Source organism: Dipodomys spectabilis, unplaced genomic scaffold (genome assembly GCF_019054845.1).
Source record: "Dipodomys spectabilis isolate Male_0828 unplaced genomic scaffold, ASM1905484v1 ptg000034l, whole genome shotgun sequence".
Classification (NCBI taxonomy): domain Eukaryota; kingdom Metazoa; phylum Chordata; class Mammalia; order Rodentia; family Heteromyidae; genus Dipodomys; species Dipodomys spectabilis.
In genome coordinates, this window is record NW_024870711.1 from 9,229,732 (window position 1) to 9,246,730 (window position 16,999).

The window sequence follows — 16,999 nt, forward strand, 5'->3', positions numbered from 1 at the left end:
GCGGCGGGGAACGGTCCTCTGGGGGCTGTCGCCTCCGCACTGCTCCCATTCCGCCCCAGATTGCTTCCTGCTCTGCCGGGCGCAGCCTGCGCTGCCGGCCGGGGACGCGAGCGGGAACCCCGCGGCTCCTCGCGGGGCTGGAGGCCGGAGGGCGGGGGCGGAGGGCCAGGTGAGAGGTGGGCAGCCCGGGCGCCCCGCCCACACCCAGCTAACGAGCCTCATTAAGGCGTTGAGGAGCGGGGAGCTCTGGTGGAGAAGCCGCTGCCCTCCCTCCCAGAGCTGCCTACTGGAGGAAGAGGTGGGCCTGGGGCGACCCCTGCGGCCCCGAGGCCCAGCCACGGCCATGCGCACAGCAGCCGTGCTTGGTCGGCAGCCAAGGGCCCTCAGGTGTCAGGTAGGGACACAGGCTGGCAGCTCTGCCCCGTACCGGAAGCCGGCTGCCGGCAAGGTAGGACCGGGCTCAGGTAGGAGGTAACCTGAGACTGGAGGCTGGAGAGCCCAGGACCGCCCACCCCACCCTGCCCTCAGTGAGGACGGAGCCCTGAGGCGGGGCCAGCAGGAAAGGGGGGTCAACTGTTCCCCTGGGAGGCGCTGCACACGCGTCCACTCCGGTCCGCCGCTGCCCCCTGGCTTCTGCAGAGCCTGGTGGACGTGTCTCTCGGGGGCGCTCGTCCTGGTGTGGTCGCTGTGGCTCAGGATAGTGGGAACAGTTCACTCACCCCTGGCCTGTGAGGGGACACTGCACCCAGGGCAGTGCACTAAGGCACTGGCAGTAATGGAGGCGTCTTCAGAGCGCAAGGTCAGGTCCAGCCAGCTGCCTACCTGTGCCAGGTCACTGCTGCCCTGCTGAGTGGGTGGAGCTGGCCAGTCAGGGTGGGCACCCCCCCCTGCCACCTTGCTCACTCTCCTCCCACCCCCCGCTGGGCAAGGGAGAAGTTGGTGGAAGTCCTCAGTCAGCTTTTTGAGATTGGTCTCCCCAATGGTACTTGCCATCCTCCTGCCTTAGGCTCACAAGTGCTGGGACTACAGGAGTGTACCACCACACCCGGCCCTTCATGACCTTTTTGCTGATCTTACCTACTAGGACAGAGCCTTGTGTTAAGAACTGTGAGGGAAAGGGGCGGTTCAGGGAGCATGGGTCCCCTTGGAGCTCCAGGGGGAGACAGAGGCACTGCCCCTGTGCTCATGCTGAGTCCCTCCTCCCCATTTTCCTGGCTGTATTACAGCAGAAATCTCCGGCTTTACAGAGCCTCCTAGGGGGCTTTCTCCTAGAAATCTTCGGGGAACATTGCCTTTCCACCCTCCGAAGTTGGAGGCCTGGAAGGCCTGCCACCTAGTGTCCATTTGTGGTGTCCAAGTGCCTACCCGCTCACCTGTGCCCTGTGGCACCCAGAGGGAGCCAGGCTTGGAGGAATGGGTGTCTGCCAGGGCCGAGGTTGGGTGTGGCCCTGTGGGTCTGCCTCCTGCCTTCATCAGCTGCCAGCCGTACCACCTCCAGGGCCTTTCCCCTGTGCTCCCGTACTTACTGCCATTTGTGGCCCAGGCGCTATCCTCGGGTACTGAAAGTTAGTGAGCAGAATGTCCCCATGTTCGTGGGGCCCGTCTGCCTAGCCCCACTGGGCTAGCCTCATTTATAGAGCTTCTCACTGGCTGCCACATAGTTTGGTGACTTCCTGTTGCCCGCCTGGGGCATTCTTGGGACAGTTAGGGGATTTCCCTATGCTGCCCCAAGGAGGTAGAAGGCCAGGCCTCTACAGAAACCACAACAACTGTTGTGTCCTGTCCTCATGCCGTGGGGCCTCCTGGGTGGGAAAGAAGATACTCTTCACCCCCCCACAGCAGGTTCAGACTGCTGCCCCATGGGTGGTCCAGGAGCACACATATCTGCGGAAAGATATGTCACCTCCTCTGAGATCCTTCCGCCTCTCAGACACAGTGGCTCAGGAGAAGGGAGGAGGGAGGATGACGCTCCCCGATGCACACTGTGACCCTCCTGTGCCACATCCCGGCCTCTGGTCAGACCTCTGTCCTCAAGGTCTAGTTCTGACTGGCCCTTTGTTCCTAGGGGATCCTGCTGAAGCGGAGTGGCAAGTCCTTGAATAAGGAGTGGAAGAAGAAGTATGTGACGCTGTGTGACAATGGGCTGCTCACCTACCACCCCAGCCTACACGTGAGTCCAGCAGGAAGCGGGGAGGGGGGGAGCAAGCGAAGAAGGGCCTCAGTGGCCCTGGATGCACTTCCCTCGAGGGATCACTGCACTTCTGTGGCTTGGGACAGGTGTGAGATCCAGGCCCCGCTTCCCTTGCGGGAAAGAAACATCCTACCAGGATGTGGGTTTCGCTGCTGGCAGGGTGGCCGCCCCTGCCGGCCAGGCTGACCATGTCACGCGTCAAGGGCTTGGAGAGCTGGTCTGCCACTTCCGCTAGGGTGTCACTAAGCAGTTGTCTGCAGCTGGACCATAGACATGGTAGAAGACAAGATGGAGGTTAAGCCTGGCTGTTGAGAATGACCGTGGCTGTCTAGGAGAGGACAGGGCGTGGCAGTGTTGGGGGTGGGCGGGCCGGGAGGGCAGGCCCGTGGCCCGGCAGAGGTTGTGGTGTTACAACGCTGTGCCGTGGCCCCCGTGGCACTCCCCTTTCCTCCTGGTTCCCCCTCCCCTCACTGCGTGGCTCCAGCACACAGCTGTCACCAGAATCCATCTCTGTCACCACCCCACTGTGGGGCTAATGAGTTCTCCTGTGAAGCCCCTCAAGCACAGCACGTGGGCCAGCCCCGCCCCCCGCCCAGAGGCCCTGGGCCTGCCTCAGAGGGTCCCTCGCCCATCTTTGAGCCTGCATGTGTGAGGGAGGCCCAAGCCATAGTCCCCAGCCATAACCTGGCCCTGAGAGTCCTGCCCAGACAGCCTGCGTGGGAAGGGCCGGCCTTGGGAGCCCTGTGCAGGCCAGACTCCAGCCTGGACCCTTCAGGGGCACGGGCCATGCCCCTTCGCTCAAGGAACAGCACCTCACAGGATAAGATCTGAGCTGAGCTGTCAGGTGGCAGTGGCACCCTGGGGAATGGAGAAGAGATGGTACCCTCCCTTCCTCCACCACCCTCCTCTCCGCATAGGACTTGCCTTTCTCCTGAGTCCTTAAGGACCAGTTTAAGAGGCGTCGATTTGAGGCCTGTGAGAATGACAGAAACAGACAATGGCTCAGGCTGTCAAAGGGTCCTTTATAGGCCCAAGGCTTTGTGGTAGAGTCCCCCCTCTCAGGGAGGGCCAGAGGCGCTAGCTCCAGAAAGACAGCCGCTTGATGGTGTTTCCTGCCGAAAGGAGGCGTCCAGAAAGGGTCTCGGGCATCGTGGCCATTCAGATGGAAAGAGCCAGACAGCGAGTGGAGACCCGGAGGCCCTATTACATGCATGTGTGCAGGCCGGTCAATCCGCAGGCAGCTTAGCACGTCCTCTGCCCATATCCACCTGAACTGGGGAGCCTACTGGGAGCATGCCTCTTGCCCACGTGGAGTAGGTAGCCTCGGCCTCCTGCCTGCCTACCTTCTTCCTTCTGTGTGCCTAACAGTGTGGGGTCTGGTCCCTCTTCCATCCCCTCCCCAGAGAGCAAAGGGACCCAAGGTAGAGTGTGGGAGGAGGGTCAGTTGAATGGGGGTGGGTTCTGGTTCTAGAGCAGGAAGGAAAGGAGGCAGCCGGTGGGCGTGTTCTCTGTCCGCGGCTGGAGAGCAGAGGTTCGGTGGCTTTACAGTGTGTCAGCCCCCAGCGAGCAGCCAGACTGAGATCTGGGCCCACGACTGTCCACATTCCCTAGATGGCCATGCATCCCTAGCTTTGGGCTAGTGGAGAAGCTGCTAAAGACCCTGGGTGGGAGAGCGGCCTTCTGAATCCCCTCAGCCCCTCCCACTACACTTGTTATACCGCAAGCTTCCGTGCCAGTGACACGACCCACCCAGGGGCCAGGGACTTCCAGACGTAGGGCCCCACCTCCTTCAGGCGTCCATGAAGAGGTTGCGGGGCTGGCTCCTCTGAGAACGGCAGTTCCTGGCCTGTCAGCGTCGGCTCTTCATGGGCCGTCAGAAGCCAGGCTTCTTCCCCATGGGATGCCAGGCGGCACCGGCAGGTCGGGTCGCCTTCCCTGCCCTCTACGTGCTTGCCTTCTCACCAGCAGTCACTAATCTGCTGGGCACCAGTGGCTCGTGCCTGTCATCCTAACTGAGAACTGAGGATCGAGGTTCAAAGCCCAGGTAGGAAAGCCTGTTGAGACTTTTACCTCCAGTTAACCAGCGGAGGTGTGGCTCAAGTGAGAGAGCGCCAGCCCAGGCCCATGAATTCAAGCCCTAGTCCTGGCATTTTACAAGTCACAGATCCGGTTGGAAGCTGCTGTGCGGCCACAGCCCAAGGGGAAGCAGAGTGAGCGCCTGAGCCCACCCGCTCGGGCACCGGGCTCTTTGTGTGCCCGCGCCTCTGCCCTGCTCCTTCTCCTCCCCTTCATCACTCACTGGCCTTCGCTGCTGCCTTCCCTCCTCCATCTCCCCAATGCTGCCTTTCTCCAACCTCAGCAAACTTAGCCAGGTAGCCCCCTTACCTGCAAGTCCTCATGGTGACTACAGAGGGTCCCACAGGCGCCGGAGCTGTCTGGCTGTTCTGAGGGGAATGAGTCTCACTTGACAGGACCGTGGTGCCCATGCCTCTACTGACGGAGGTGGCCACCCAGGGCCAGGCGTGTGGCACATGAGTTGGTGGGCAAGCGTCAAGCTTCGCGCCCGAACCTCGCCTGGCCCAAGAGAGCCCGCCACAGCCTCCCCCATTTTGCAACCAGCGGAGCCATTCACACAATCACCTTCTGTTAATTCTATCTGCAACATCAATTAAATTGTTTGTAGAAACTAATTGAATGTGGCTTAATCACACATCTTAATAGCTTTCCACGCTCTGAACTCGTTGTTAATTCCAGTAATAAAACGAGATGAGAACGCAGGCTGGGTAATTAGCGAGGAGGCTGGGGAAGAAATTGCTGTTTGATGGTGGGTAATAAAGGCAGCCGTGGTGACCGCTCTCCTGAGCAGCGCTGCCGCCGCCGCCGCCGCCGCCACGCTCCCCATTCTGCTGACGGAGGGAAACGCTGTTGCTCTGCGCCCAAGGTCCCTGTCCCTGCTGCTGCTCCTCAGGACTCCTCACCGGGCTGTCCTCCAGGCCCAGACTCAGGCCCTCCATTGGGCGTCTGCCCACCTGGCACAGTGTGTATGTCTGGTGTAGGCAGACGCTGGGTTAGGCCCTCCTCTTCCCCGAAGCCAATCTCTGGCTCCTTGGCCTTGAACGGAGTCCCTCTGTGTTGCTTTTCTTCTTGGCATAGGGTCAGTTCCTCCTGCCATGTCCCAGCCCGGGCATCCCAGGGCTCAGAACTTGCTGCCGCTGTGACCTCCTTGTGAACTGGAGCAATCCAAGTCCCTCCCCCCGGAGAGAAACTGCAGCTGGGCCTTTGGCCCAGCCAGCTGTTGACAGTTGTCTGGAGCAGCCAGTCCAAGATGTGATTATGTACAGGGATCAGGGATGGGCGCGGGCAAGATGCAGGTATCAGTGTGTACTGGAGACGAGCGAGCAGTACACGTGGGAACCCGGGACAGCAATGTGCCGAAGCTGAGTCTCGGGATGGAGGTAGGGAGACATGTGAGCTGGGGGAGCCACGGACACGGAATTGAAGACCAGAAGGCCAGCGGCAATGGGTGGGGTAGGGTGGGGTGGAGTTTAGCTTACTGGAGGAACAGGTGGGGAACAACAAAAGGACCCCTGAGTAAGTTTCCTGACTAGTGAGGCTTGTCCATTGAAGGAGTGCTGCCTTTAGCCAAGCACGAATATCACGCCTGTAATCCTAGCTACTCAGGAGGCTGAGATCTGAGGATCACAGTTCTAAGCCAGCCCGTGAGACTCTTATCTGCAGTTATGCAGTTAAAAAAAGCAAAAGAGGAGCTATGACTCAAGTGATAGAGCATTAGCCTTGAGCAAAAAAAGCTCAGAGACAGCATCCAGACTCAGGACCCACACACTCATACAAAGACAGCTAAAAGCTCAGCCAGGCCTCACAGGGATGAACCGAAGCCTGGCCCCATTCCCCCAGGACAAGGGCTACAGAGGGGAGGGCTATTCCGGCTGTCCTTCTGGTTCTTTTACTTCCTGGTAACTGCTTCACACACTAGTGGGGGACAGTGACCCCTTGTCTAACTGATGTCTTGGTTATTCCCCAAACAAGTGGTAATTCTTCAAGTGTTCTTGAGATCAACAGCTCTTAGGCTTCCCAAAGGGTAACTTTCTGTCTGCCCTTTAACGCAGAGGATATTTTCCCTGGAACTAAAACAATGAGGAAACAGAAAAGCAGTTTGCTGCCCAGGGGTGCAGGTGAGAAGCTGGTGTCCCAGCACAGGAGAGTCTGGCCAAGATGGCTCCTCCTGGGAGGCTGCTGAAATGTTCATGAAGGAACACATGGGTATGGCTTCATGTCTAACCAGTAGAATTCCAGATTCTTCTCTCAGGAAGGTGTGTAAACAGACCGAAGGAAGGTTTGGTTTGGTTTTGTCCGTCATGGGGTTTGAATTCAGGGCCTGGGCACTGTCCCTGAGCTCTTTTACTTAAGGCTAACACTCTGCCATTTTGAGCCAAAGCTCCACTTCTGATTCTCTAAGGTGGTTAATTGAAGATGAGTCTCATGAGCTTTCCTGCCTGGGCTAGCTTAGAACCATGATCCTCAGATCTGAGTATCTAGGATTACAGACGTGAGCCACCAATACCTGGCTAAAAAAAGAATTTTTGCTACACGTTTTGGAGGATATCAGGTTCCTGAACCTGACAGAGAAGCAAGAGTCTGAAGACTCACAAGAGAAGCTTTGAAGCATTTGTCAAAGCTGCAGGGACGGGGTGCTGTGTCCCAGGGGCACCAAAGTCCTAGGGCTCAGCACAGGCTGGAAGAGGTCTAGGAGTGGAGCACAGCCTTGGGGATCTGCTTGGATCTGGATCTAGATCTGCTGCCTGCTGTGATCTTGGGAGGATCATTAACCTTTAAGCCTCATCCCAGAAGAGGCATAGCAACACCTTGCTAAGAAGAGTATACGTATGGGAACTGTGAGACATTCCCACTGTTAGCAAGAGTGAGTCCAGTGTGTTTCAAAGCCCTGGACCTGTTGCTGCATTCCTAAACCCAGCGAAAAGAATGAAAACTCAGTGTGATTTTTTTGTTTTTGTTTTGTTTTATGCCTGTCCTAGGGCTTAAACTTAAGGCCTGGGCACTATCACTGAGAATTTTATTCACCTCTAAAGCTCTTCCACTTTAGCCACAGCTCCACTTCTGGCACTTTGGTGGTTAATTGGTGAGAAGAGTCTCATGGACTTTTTCTGCTGGGCTGTCTTTGAAGTGCGATCCTCCGATCTCAGCCTCCTGAGTAGCTATGAGCACCTGGTCAGAACCTTCCCTTTTAACTGTAACAAGCACTTATTATTCAGTGCCTTCCTAAGGCTTTGAGGGTTTCCAGTGCCAGGGGACTTGGAGCCTGAGACATGGCTGTGCACTGTGACAGTCTGGAGGCTTGGGGCTGTGCTGTCAGCCTGAGTTTGTCTTAGCGCACTACCTGCTTAAACCCCATTTTGGTCCAATTCTTGGCCTCCTTGGCTTTCTTCTCTGAAGCTCTTGTGTCTCATTCGGTGCTTGGCTCCAGGGACTTGGATCTCCCCCCTGGCTGAGGCCCTGCTGAGCACCATGGACCCCTCAGAATGATCCAGACTTGGGGGCCCTACCTTTAGAGACAATTCTACCTTTCCTCCCCACAGCCCAGGAAGCACCTCAGGAAGGCCTGGGTGGGGCTCTGGAGGGAGAAGTACCTGTCCTAATACGTTCTTTTGTCCCTCTCATCCCTATGGCTTTAGGATTATATGCAGAACATCCACGGCAAGGAGATTGACCTGCTGAGAACCACAGTGAAAGTGCCCGGGAAGCGGCTGCCCCGAGCCACGCCCACCACCGCCCCGGGCACCAGTCCCCGCGCCAATGGGCTGGCCATGGAGAGGAGTAACACACAGCTGGCTGGGGGCACAGGTGAGTGGCTGCTGTGATGGCATGTGTGGAGAGTTCTGGAGACCTGTGAGTGGCCATGGATGGGGCCAGTGGACAGATACTGGTGTCTGGCTGCTTGTCAGCCTGGGCATCGGGGATGCAGCTGTGCTTACCACTCGGGATCCTCCTAAGGCAGCTGTGTGCATTCGTCAAGATGCAGGCCCAGAGGAGCTAGCTGAGGGGACTGGGGGAGGGGGCCAAGGAGGACCAGAATCTCAGCTGGCCATGCTTGTAAGAACCAGGGCAGGAGAGGGGACACCTTTCCAGGGCTGCCCCGACAAACATCCTGAGGTCTGCTGTGGGAGGGGACAGGCCAGGCCGCTGCGTGTCTGCCCAAGGGCTGAGAGCCTTCAGTGTGGCCAGGCGCTCTTCCCGTGACGTGGTAGGCTCAGGTGAAAGGCCCTGTGTTCCCAGGAGCTTCCTCCATTCCTCTCCCTCGGGCCTCTGCAGCCGGGCTTCCCACACTCTGCTTTACCCCGCCGGGACCCCTGGGTCCTTCCTCTCCAGCACCTGCGGAGCCCAGGCTGTCTTGCAGCCCTGGGGCCAGAGCTGCCATTCAGGACACTGCCCTACCCTGAGGTCAGCGCTGGCAGCAGCCCCGTGCTGCTGTGCCTGCCTGGGGACTGTACTTAGCGCAGTGGTGGGTGTGTCACTGACAGGGCAGATCCTAAACAGCAACAGCGCAGATGAGATTTGTGTGAAGAAAGAGCAGGTTGCAGGGAGCAGGCCAGTGCCGGGCCTTGTTCGGGTGAGGCACTTGTGTGTGACGGGGAGAGGCCTGGAATGGATGAGCTGTGCCCGTGTAACAGATCCCACACCTGGCCCCAGCGCCACAGTCGTGCGGTGAAGTGAAAATGACTGTCCTGGTTTTCATAGGAAACAAAGGTTCAAAGAGGCTCATGATCTGTGCGTGGGGTCCGGTTCCTTCCTCAACATCACCTGAGCCAGACTAGAGAGTGCTTGAGCGGGCAGCGGAGCTCACTTGCAGCTGGCAAGGTGGAAGGCAGTCTGCCTGGCAGGGCACCGCGCCCAGTGGCAAAAGTGGCAGGCAGTGTGCAGTGCCGCTGGCCGAGCCAAGCTGCCCTGTCCTGGAGCCGTGGGCTCAGCGTGTGGTCTCTCATAGCTGAAGCGAGGAGAAGCAAGTCGGCTCCGGAAGGAGAGCTTCTCTGTAAAAGTAGATCGCAAGATGAAGGCAGACTGACTCCCCAAAGAAGGAGGCAGGCAGGACAGAGACTGGTCCTACCCATTCCTGGGCCCAGGTAGCCTCCACCTGGGGACCAGAGTGGCCCAGAAGGGAGCTGGCGCCCGTAATTGCAGCCCCCCCACACCGAACGCGTGGACGGCGCCTGCCAAGCCCGTGTTCCCGCTGCCGCGCTGACACCGACCCTCGTGCACACTCACACATGTCTCTCGCTCACCGGGCGATGTTAACATCTCATTATCTTTGTTACTGTAATTACATTATCCGCTGCTTTATGCAGAATTATCCTCGGAGGACTAATTGATGGCTCCATGTTTAATTCATTAATCATTAGCATCAAATTCGACAATTACAGTGCACACTGATTGTGGGATTGCAGGCGTAATGAGGGGAGAATTAACAAAGAAAAGGGAAAGCACTTGCCCTCCCTCAGGGTTTTGGGCCGGCAGCTCGGGGTGGAAGCTGGGTCTGTGATGTCTTTGGGTCGGGGCTTGGGGTGAGGGGTAACCGTCTGGATCTGGGAGAGGATGGAGGTAGAAAGAAGTGGGGAGAATAAGAGCTCTCTAGAAATGTTTGCTGAGGTCTGAGGGCATCAGGAGGGACCTGGGGGCTGGGGCAGGGCTGGGCAGGCCTGGGCAGGCCTGGGTCGCCTGGGGGTGGTCGTCTTCGTCCCCGTGGAGCACTGGCTGTGCGTCTAGTCGTGTGCGATGTTAGGATAACCACGAGAAAAACCTAAATCTCACCTCTGCCTTTAAACGTCACCGTCACTCCCTCTCTCCCCAGAGCCCTGGGGTATTTGGCCTGGGCCTCCCCTTCCAGCTGCTTCCACTCAGCACTGTCCAGAAACTTCTAGAAACTCCAGCCCACAAGTTTGCAGGGCTTGGAGTGTTGTTGCTGGTTCCCCAACCTGCCTACCTACTCTGCCGGCCTTCCCTCTCGTCCCTCTCGTCCCTGGCTCCTAGCCGCCCTGCTTCAGGCTCACGTGGGCACCTAGCCAGCTCCCCAGCCCCTCAGCTTTCAGGACTTGGGTTCGGTCACCTCTGTCCTGGACTTCTGTGGCCACCACAGTCACCACTCAGGGGAGGGAAACTGAGCTTACCGGTGTGGTTCTGGTGCATCTTAGGTGCCACGGGCCTCTGAGGCCCCTATGCCTACTGCCAGGATCTGTCCACGGGGGCGTCAAGGCTTCGGGACAAGGCAGGTGAAGGCCAGGACGCTGAGCCCCTCTCCCCTCGCCCGGCGGTGACTGCCCGGACTTGGCACTCCTCAAGCCTTCCGATCCCCTTGCCTCTGCCATTCTTCCCTGATGGGAAACGAAAGATTAATTTTCTCCAGCCCAACAGGATAATTACTAATACTAATTAGACATAATTACTTGAATTTGATACACTTACTTCTCGTCAGAATGGCAGCAAAGCTGAGGCAAATCAAATTGATGGTTTATATGGACCAGAATGTAGGGTGCAGAGGCCTGAGTGTGGGGGGTGGCGAAGTGCAGCTCCCACGCTCAGCCTTGGCCAGGAGCACCTCCACACCTCAGATGCGGGGATCTCGTGGTGTCCTCCATGGTCCTTGAGAAGGAGTATGGCACCGGGAGGCGATGGGAGGCCACGGCCACCCCTGAATTGCTCAGTGTTGGCCCCGGCTCCTGCTGGGGTCTCCTAAGACAGCATTGGTGCAACCCCCGCCCCCCCCCAGCCTGATCCTTCCCCGCCCCCCCTCCCCTCCCAACCTGATCCTTCCCCCCCCCCCCCCCCCCGTCTCCCCTCCCAACCTGATCCTTCCCCGCGCCCCCGCCCGTCTCCCCTCCCAGCCTGATCCTTCCCCCCCCCCTGTCTCCCCTCCCAGCCTGATCCTTCCCCCCCCCCCCCGCCCGTCTCCCCTCCCAGCCTGATCCTTCCCCCCCGTCTCCCCCCCCCCAGCCTGATCCTTCCCCGCCCCCCCTCCCCTCCCAACCTGATCCTTCCCCGCCCCCCCCCCCGTCTCCCCTCCCAGCCTGATCCTTCCCCCCCCCGCCCGTCTCCCCTCCCAGCCTGATCCTTCCCCCCCCCCCCCCCCCCCGTCTCCCCTCCCAGCCTGATCCTTCCCCGCCCCCCCAGGTGCTCCCCACTCGGCCAGCAGCTCGTCCCTGCACTCGGAGCGCCCCCTCGGCGCAGCCTGGGCTACCCCGCGCCTGGAGGGGTTGCACCAGCGCTCCTGCTCCGTGTCCAGTGCCGACCAGTGGGGCGCGGCGGCTGCCCTGTCCCCCGGCGTGCAGCTCCCTGGTGAGTGGTGCTCCCTGGTTCCATGGCCGGGAGGAGGGAGCCCTGCAGCTCCTGGCCTGGGAAGGCTGGGCCCAGGGCCCAGGGCTAGCCCTCCTGGGCCCGACCCTACCACTTACCCCCATCTTGGCGCCTCTGGCCCAGGCTGACGTCCCGCTCCTCTGCAGCTCCTCCTCCCTCCTCCCAGGGCTGTGCTGGAGGTGCTCCCGCATCCCCATCAGCCCCCTGTGTAGTCAGCTCATCAGCTCCGTGGGGGGCCCTGAGCAGGCGCTGGAGGCAGCCCTGGCCTTGTGGCAGGCCCTCCCCTCCCCCTCCCCCGTCCCTCCTCCTCTGGGAGGCCCGTCCAGCCCAAGAGGCCAGAAACAACTCCTCTGGTCTTGGCCCTCTTCACTTCTTCCTGGGCGCATCCTCTGTCTCCTTGTGCCCAGCCCCTCCCTACTGTAACCTTTGGGTCACAGCCCCTCTTGGCAGTTCTAAAGGCTGAAAAGCGGCCTCCTCTCCTTTCTAATATCCCCTAGTGGCAAATGAAGGGGTGAAGGCAGGGCAGTGACCCAAGATGGCACCTGCCCCTGTTTAGCCAGAAAGTGGACCTGTGCCCCTGGCCTTACTCCCTCCTTCCGGGAGGCAATGTGCTCTTGTTGTGTTCTTCTCCATGATGGCCCCCCTCCCTCCCCAAGACCCTTCCCAGCCTCTGAGCAGCAGCTCCTCAGGCTTGGCCTGCAGGCCCCACCCACTCCCACCCTGGGGCCAGGCTGGAGGCCAGGCCCTTCCCCTGGGCCAGCCGGTGTTGGCCTTCCCTGGCCTGCCCAGCCCAGCCCCTCTGTGGCGTCTGGAAGGAGGAAGGCAGGGAGGGAGGGAGCGCGTCTGCCTCTAATGAAGTTTGACATTTAGTGGTGAGCACCGGGCGGGGTGTGGGAGACGGAGCTTGATTAGCGCGCTCTAATTGACAGTAATTAGGCAGCTCCCTGATTGTTTCTAATTCTGCTATTAATTGTGAGGAGCGGGGAGTGTGATTGAGGATAAATTTGGTGCGGAGCTGCTGGGGCTCCAGCTCCCCGCGAGTTCCCTGGGCCGCCTTCCACCCCTCCAGGCCGCAGAAGCCACCGCCTTCCCCCGCCGGCCCACTCTGCCTGTGTTTCCTCCTAACTCGCCGAGCCCGGGGGCTTTGGGGCTGGGAGGCCTGGGTTCGCCCGTGTGCCCAGCAGGTCTGGCCCTTTCCCCCATGCTGTGTGCCCCATCTCCTCCCTCTTCCCACACTTCTTCACCTCTCCCTCCCAGCCACTGGCCCAGCTGAGGTGCTCAGCTCCAGCCCCAAGCTGGAGCCCCCCCCATCTCCCCACTCCAACCGGAAGAAGCACCGGCGGAAAAAGAGCACTGGGACCCCCCGACCAGACGGCCCTGGCAATGCTGCTGAAGGTTAGGGGGACCCAGAGGGAAGCGGGCACAGGAGGTGGGCAGTGGGGCCCAGGCCATGCTCGTTGAAAGTAGCACTCCATTTCTGTATGGGATGAAGAATCCCTCAAAGAACACAAAACCAAAACAAAGTAGCTCCCTGTCCTCTTCCAGTAACCCCGACCCAACCGGAGCAGAGCTCCTGCCTGCTAGACGCTGCAGCTCTGCAGCTGTGCGCTTCTCGGCTGTCATTCTAAGCGGCAGAGACAGCTCCTCCTTTTGGTCTCTGCTGTTAGAGATGGGGACATGACAGGTGCTGCTTACACGTATGTGTGCATTGAGTGTGTGTGTGTGTGTGTGTGTGAGAGAGAGAGAGAGAGAGAGAGAGAGAGGTCTCCCTAGTCTCCAGCTTTTTAAGTTCCTCCTCAGGACTTCCTGGTCTCTTGTTAATTACAGTGCTGCCCCCTGGCGCTCCCCAGAGTGTCTTCAGATCCTCCCTTTCCTCTCTGATTGGGAATCTTGTGTTAACTTCTGGGCTGCACTCCCCCTTTCTGCTCTAACTGATTGGGTTAGGGGTGTGGGCCGGGTGGACAGAGATCACCTTTTCCGCCAACCGGGGTGCGTGATCGCGGTGGCATGGGGCGTCCGCTGTGGTTCATGGACGAGGCCCTGCAGGTGCCGGAGTGGTTGGTGTGTTCAGAGGCTGAGGGGAGAGGAAAGCGAGGCACAGGGCGGCCACGTCTGGGGCGAAGCGCGGTTGTCTGAACTCTGAGCAGGGAGGAAAAGGTAGCGCTGGTCTGGGTCTGAGCCGGTGGGATGGAGGATGGGGTGGAGGGGAGGTGGAGGGGGGGGGGAGGAGGGAGGGCTTCTGGGCTGTGGGAGTCGCTGGTGAGAAGCAGGGAGGGCCGTGGTGGAGGGCCTGGCTCACCCCAGGGCCTCTGGCGGGTGCCTGCGCTGTCCCCACAGCCCCGCTACGAGTCACACTGCCTGTTGGCAGCTGCTCACACGTCAGTGACCACCGGGCACAGCCTGGACGGCACAGTGCGCAGTCGCGGCCCAGCCCCGGCCCTTGTCACTACAGATGTCCTCAGGTCCCTGTTGGCTTATGTCCTCTGGCTCATGAGGCGACCCCCCCCACCCCCCTTGCCCTTCCTGCCTGTCTATGCCAGGGCCGTGGGGGAGGGGCGCAGCTCCCAGGAGCCCGCGCTGACGCCGGCAGGAATATTGCGTTTAATGAGGTGCAAAATGAGGCGGCTGCAGCTGACATGTACGGATGGTGCCCACGCCGCTCCCCTCCCGGCGTCCGCTCTACCACCCTGGCGGCTCTGCCGCTTCTTCCTCCACCATGCCTCTGTGCTGGTATCCGACGGGTCCTGGCAGTGCCAGGGAAGGCAGGATCTTGCACACCACACCCCGTTTTTCCCCAGGCTCCACAGGTGGTTGGGAAGGGGGGCGGTTCCGGGGCTCCTGGTGACCTTGCAGGTCACTGCTTTCCTGTCTGCGAGTTGTCACGGAGCGTGGCGCGGCGTGTGGCCTGTGGCCGCCGGGCAGGTTTCCGGGAGGAGGAGTGCCAGCAGGAGGTCTGGATGGAACCGTGGCAGCGCACGCTGCTGGCCCGGAGTCCTGATGGGTGGCGCCCTCCCTCCCGCAGAGGCTGAGGAGTCCTTCGAGTTCGTGGTCGTGTCGCTCACCGGGCAGACATGGCACTTTGAGGCGTCGACAGCGGAAGAGCGGGAACTGTGGGTGCAGAGCGTGCAGGCCCAGATCCTCGCCAGCCTGCAGGGCTGCCGCAGTGCCAAAGACAAGGTGTGTGGGGTGCCCCAGGGACCGCAGCCCGGTGGGGCGGGGCCTGGGACTGAGCAGCCTCCCTGTGTCTCGCTGTCCACCCCTAGACGCGCCTAGGGAACCAGAACACAGCCCTGGCCGTGCAGGCCGTGCGCACTGTCCGAGGCAACAGCTTCTGCATCGACTGCGAAGCCCCCAGTGAGTGCGGGGGGTGGGGGACAGCACCCGGAGGAGGCCTCCCTTGCTAGTGGCCACCCACGTCACCTTCTTCCCTTTGCCTAGATCCAGACTGGGCCAGCCTGAACCTGGGTGCCCTCATGTGCATCGAGTGCTCGGGGACCCACCGGCACCTGGGCGCACACCTCTCCCGGGTCCGCTCGCTTGATCTCGATGACTGGCCACCCGAGCTGCTGGCTGTCATGACCGCCATGGGCAACACCCTGGCCAACAGCGTCTGGGAAGGAGCCCTGGATGGCTATGCAAAGCCAGGGCCCGAAGCCTGCAGGTAAGTGGATGGGCCCCCGGTCCCTGGTGCCAGCCCGCCAGCCAGGGCTCTGATGTGGGCAGGACAGACGGAACGGGACTCTGTGGCCGTGTCAGAGTGAGAGGGGTTAACGCCAGCGGCTGCGCTGCTTGCTAGTCGGCCCCTAGAGGTGTCCCCCTCCCGCGCCCGTGCCTGTCACTCAGGAGCCGCGCCACAACGGCCCTTTCTGAGCCGTTATCATCGGCAGGTCAGGAGCCAGTGGGAGGCGCATGCACAGGGTCCCTATCGCTGTGTGGCTCTGACCCCCAGCCTGCCAGGGGAGATGGGGAGAATGGGTGGTAGATAGGGGCGCTGTGGCCCCGCACCCGCTTTGTTGCAACCCTGTCAGCTGGGGAGCGTTCTGACAGTCAGATAAGCTGCCGCTCAGACTTGTCTGCAACCTCCTGTCCTCCTGTTCCTCAAGTCCCTGCTGCGGGGTTCCCCTCGCAGTGTCCCTTCCTTTGTGTGACCTGCTGCTTCCGAGTGCCCGCGAGCCCCCTGGGCTTCTCTCTCCTCCCTTCCCTCCGTGACGCCTCAGCCTCCTCTCCAGTTCCCTGCCTCCTGGGTATTTGTGTCCTTCCCGATTAGCCCCCCACCCCCAATCCCAAGCATGCCTCAGTTTCCTTCCCTGTCTCATGCCTTCATGGACCTGTGCTTGCAGAGAGGAGAAGGAACGCTGGATCCGGGCCAAGTATGAGCAGAAGCTCTTCCTGGCCCCGCTGCCGAGCTCTGACGTGCCCCTGGGGCAGCAGCTGCTCCGGGCCGTGGTGGAGGACGACCTGCGGCTGCTGGTGATGCTGCTAGCGCACGGCTCCAAGGAGGAGGTGAACGAGACGTACGGGGACGGGGACGGGCGGACGGCGCTGCACCTGTCCAGCGCCATGGCCAATGTGGTCTTCACACAGCTGCTCATCTGGGTGAGTCCAGCCCCTCTGGCCTCGCCTGGCCGCCTGCGAGAGCTACCTGGCCTTTTCCTCCTCCTCCCCCCCTCCCCCCCCCCCCCCCCCCCCGCCCCAGCTGAAGGCTGGCTTCCGCACCATGCCAACTGTGAGCGTGTGCTTTCTCCTGTAGTACGGGGTGGACGTGAGGAGCCGGGATGCCCGAGGCCTGACCCCACTGGCCTACGCCCGCCGGGCTGGCAGCCAGGAGTGTGCAGACATCTTGATCCAGCATGGCTGCCCTGTAGAAGGCTGTGGCTTAGCACCTACTCCCAACAGAGAGCCTGCCAATGGCACCAACTCCTCCGCTGAGCTACACCGCAGCCCTAGCCTCCTATGAGGGCCAGGAAGAGGGCAGAGGGGCCAGAAGGACTCTGAGACCTGGTGACCCTCCTACTGCAGGCGCCAGAGAAACAGACCCAGAGAGGCTGGGCCATGCAGTGACAGGAAGGAGGAGAGGCAGCGGGGGAGGAGAGGAAAAGGGAACCGTGGGACCGGCTGCAGCCGGGGAAGCATGTTGCTAGCCCTCTGCCCCAGGGTGCCGTTGAGAAGGGACAGGACCCTTTGGAGGTGCCTGTGAGGAGAGGGGGGCAGGACCTCTCCCTCCTCCAAACCCCTACCTCCTAGCGCCAGCCCCCACAAGTCTTCATTCTACAATGGGGAAGGAAGGGCCAGGACAGGGGTACTGGATGAAAGAGAAAAGGGGGCGATCTTTGAGTCCCTTGTAAAATTTGTACATTGGAATATTTATGTTTGTGTACATATTTGGTGTGCGTGTATGATGAGCCAATAAACCAGACTGTGTGTGTG

The 16,999-nt window shown here is 60.5% G+C and overlaps 1 protein-coding gene across 4 annotated transcripts in view; it reads left to right on the forward strand.

Annotated features, from left to right (window-relative positions):
• The window catches only part of Agap3 (ArfGAP with GTPase domain, ankyrin repeat and PH domain 3), a 49,525-nt gene extending 32,526 nt beyond the window's left edge, over positions 1-16,999 (forward strand). For 2 of the 4 annotated variants that reach the window (XM_042677204.1, XM_042677208.1), the window contains 9 exons: positions 2,066-2,170; positions 7,903-8,071; positions 11,390-11,554; positions 12,830-12,967; positions 14,595-14,749; positions 14,836-14,926; positions 15,011-15,233; positions 15,913-16,168; positions 16,323-16,999. In XM_042677204.1, the coding sequence (XP_042533138.1) occupies positions 2,066-2,170; positions 7,903-8,071; positions 11,390-11,554; positions 12,830-12,967; positions 14,595-14,749; positions 14,836-14,926; positions 15,011-15,233; positions 15,913-16,168; positions 16,323-16,529 (1,509 nt within the window). In that variant the 3' untranslated portion in view covers positions 16,530-16,999. The remainder of the gene's footprint in view (positions 1-2,065; positions 2,171-7,902; positions 8,072-11,389; positions 11,555-12,829; positions 12,968-14,594; positions 14,750-14,835; positions 14,927-15,010; positions 15,234-15,912; positions 16,169-16,322) is intronic. The other 2 variants (XM_042677205.1, XM_042677209.1) reach the window with 1 other exon arrangement.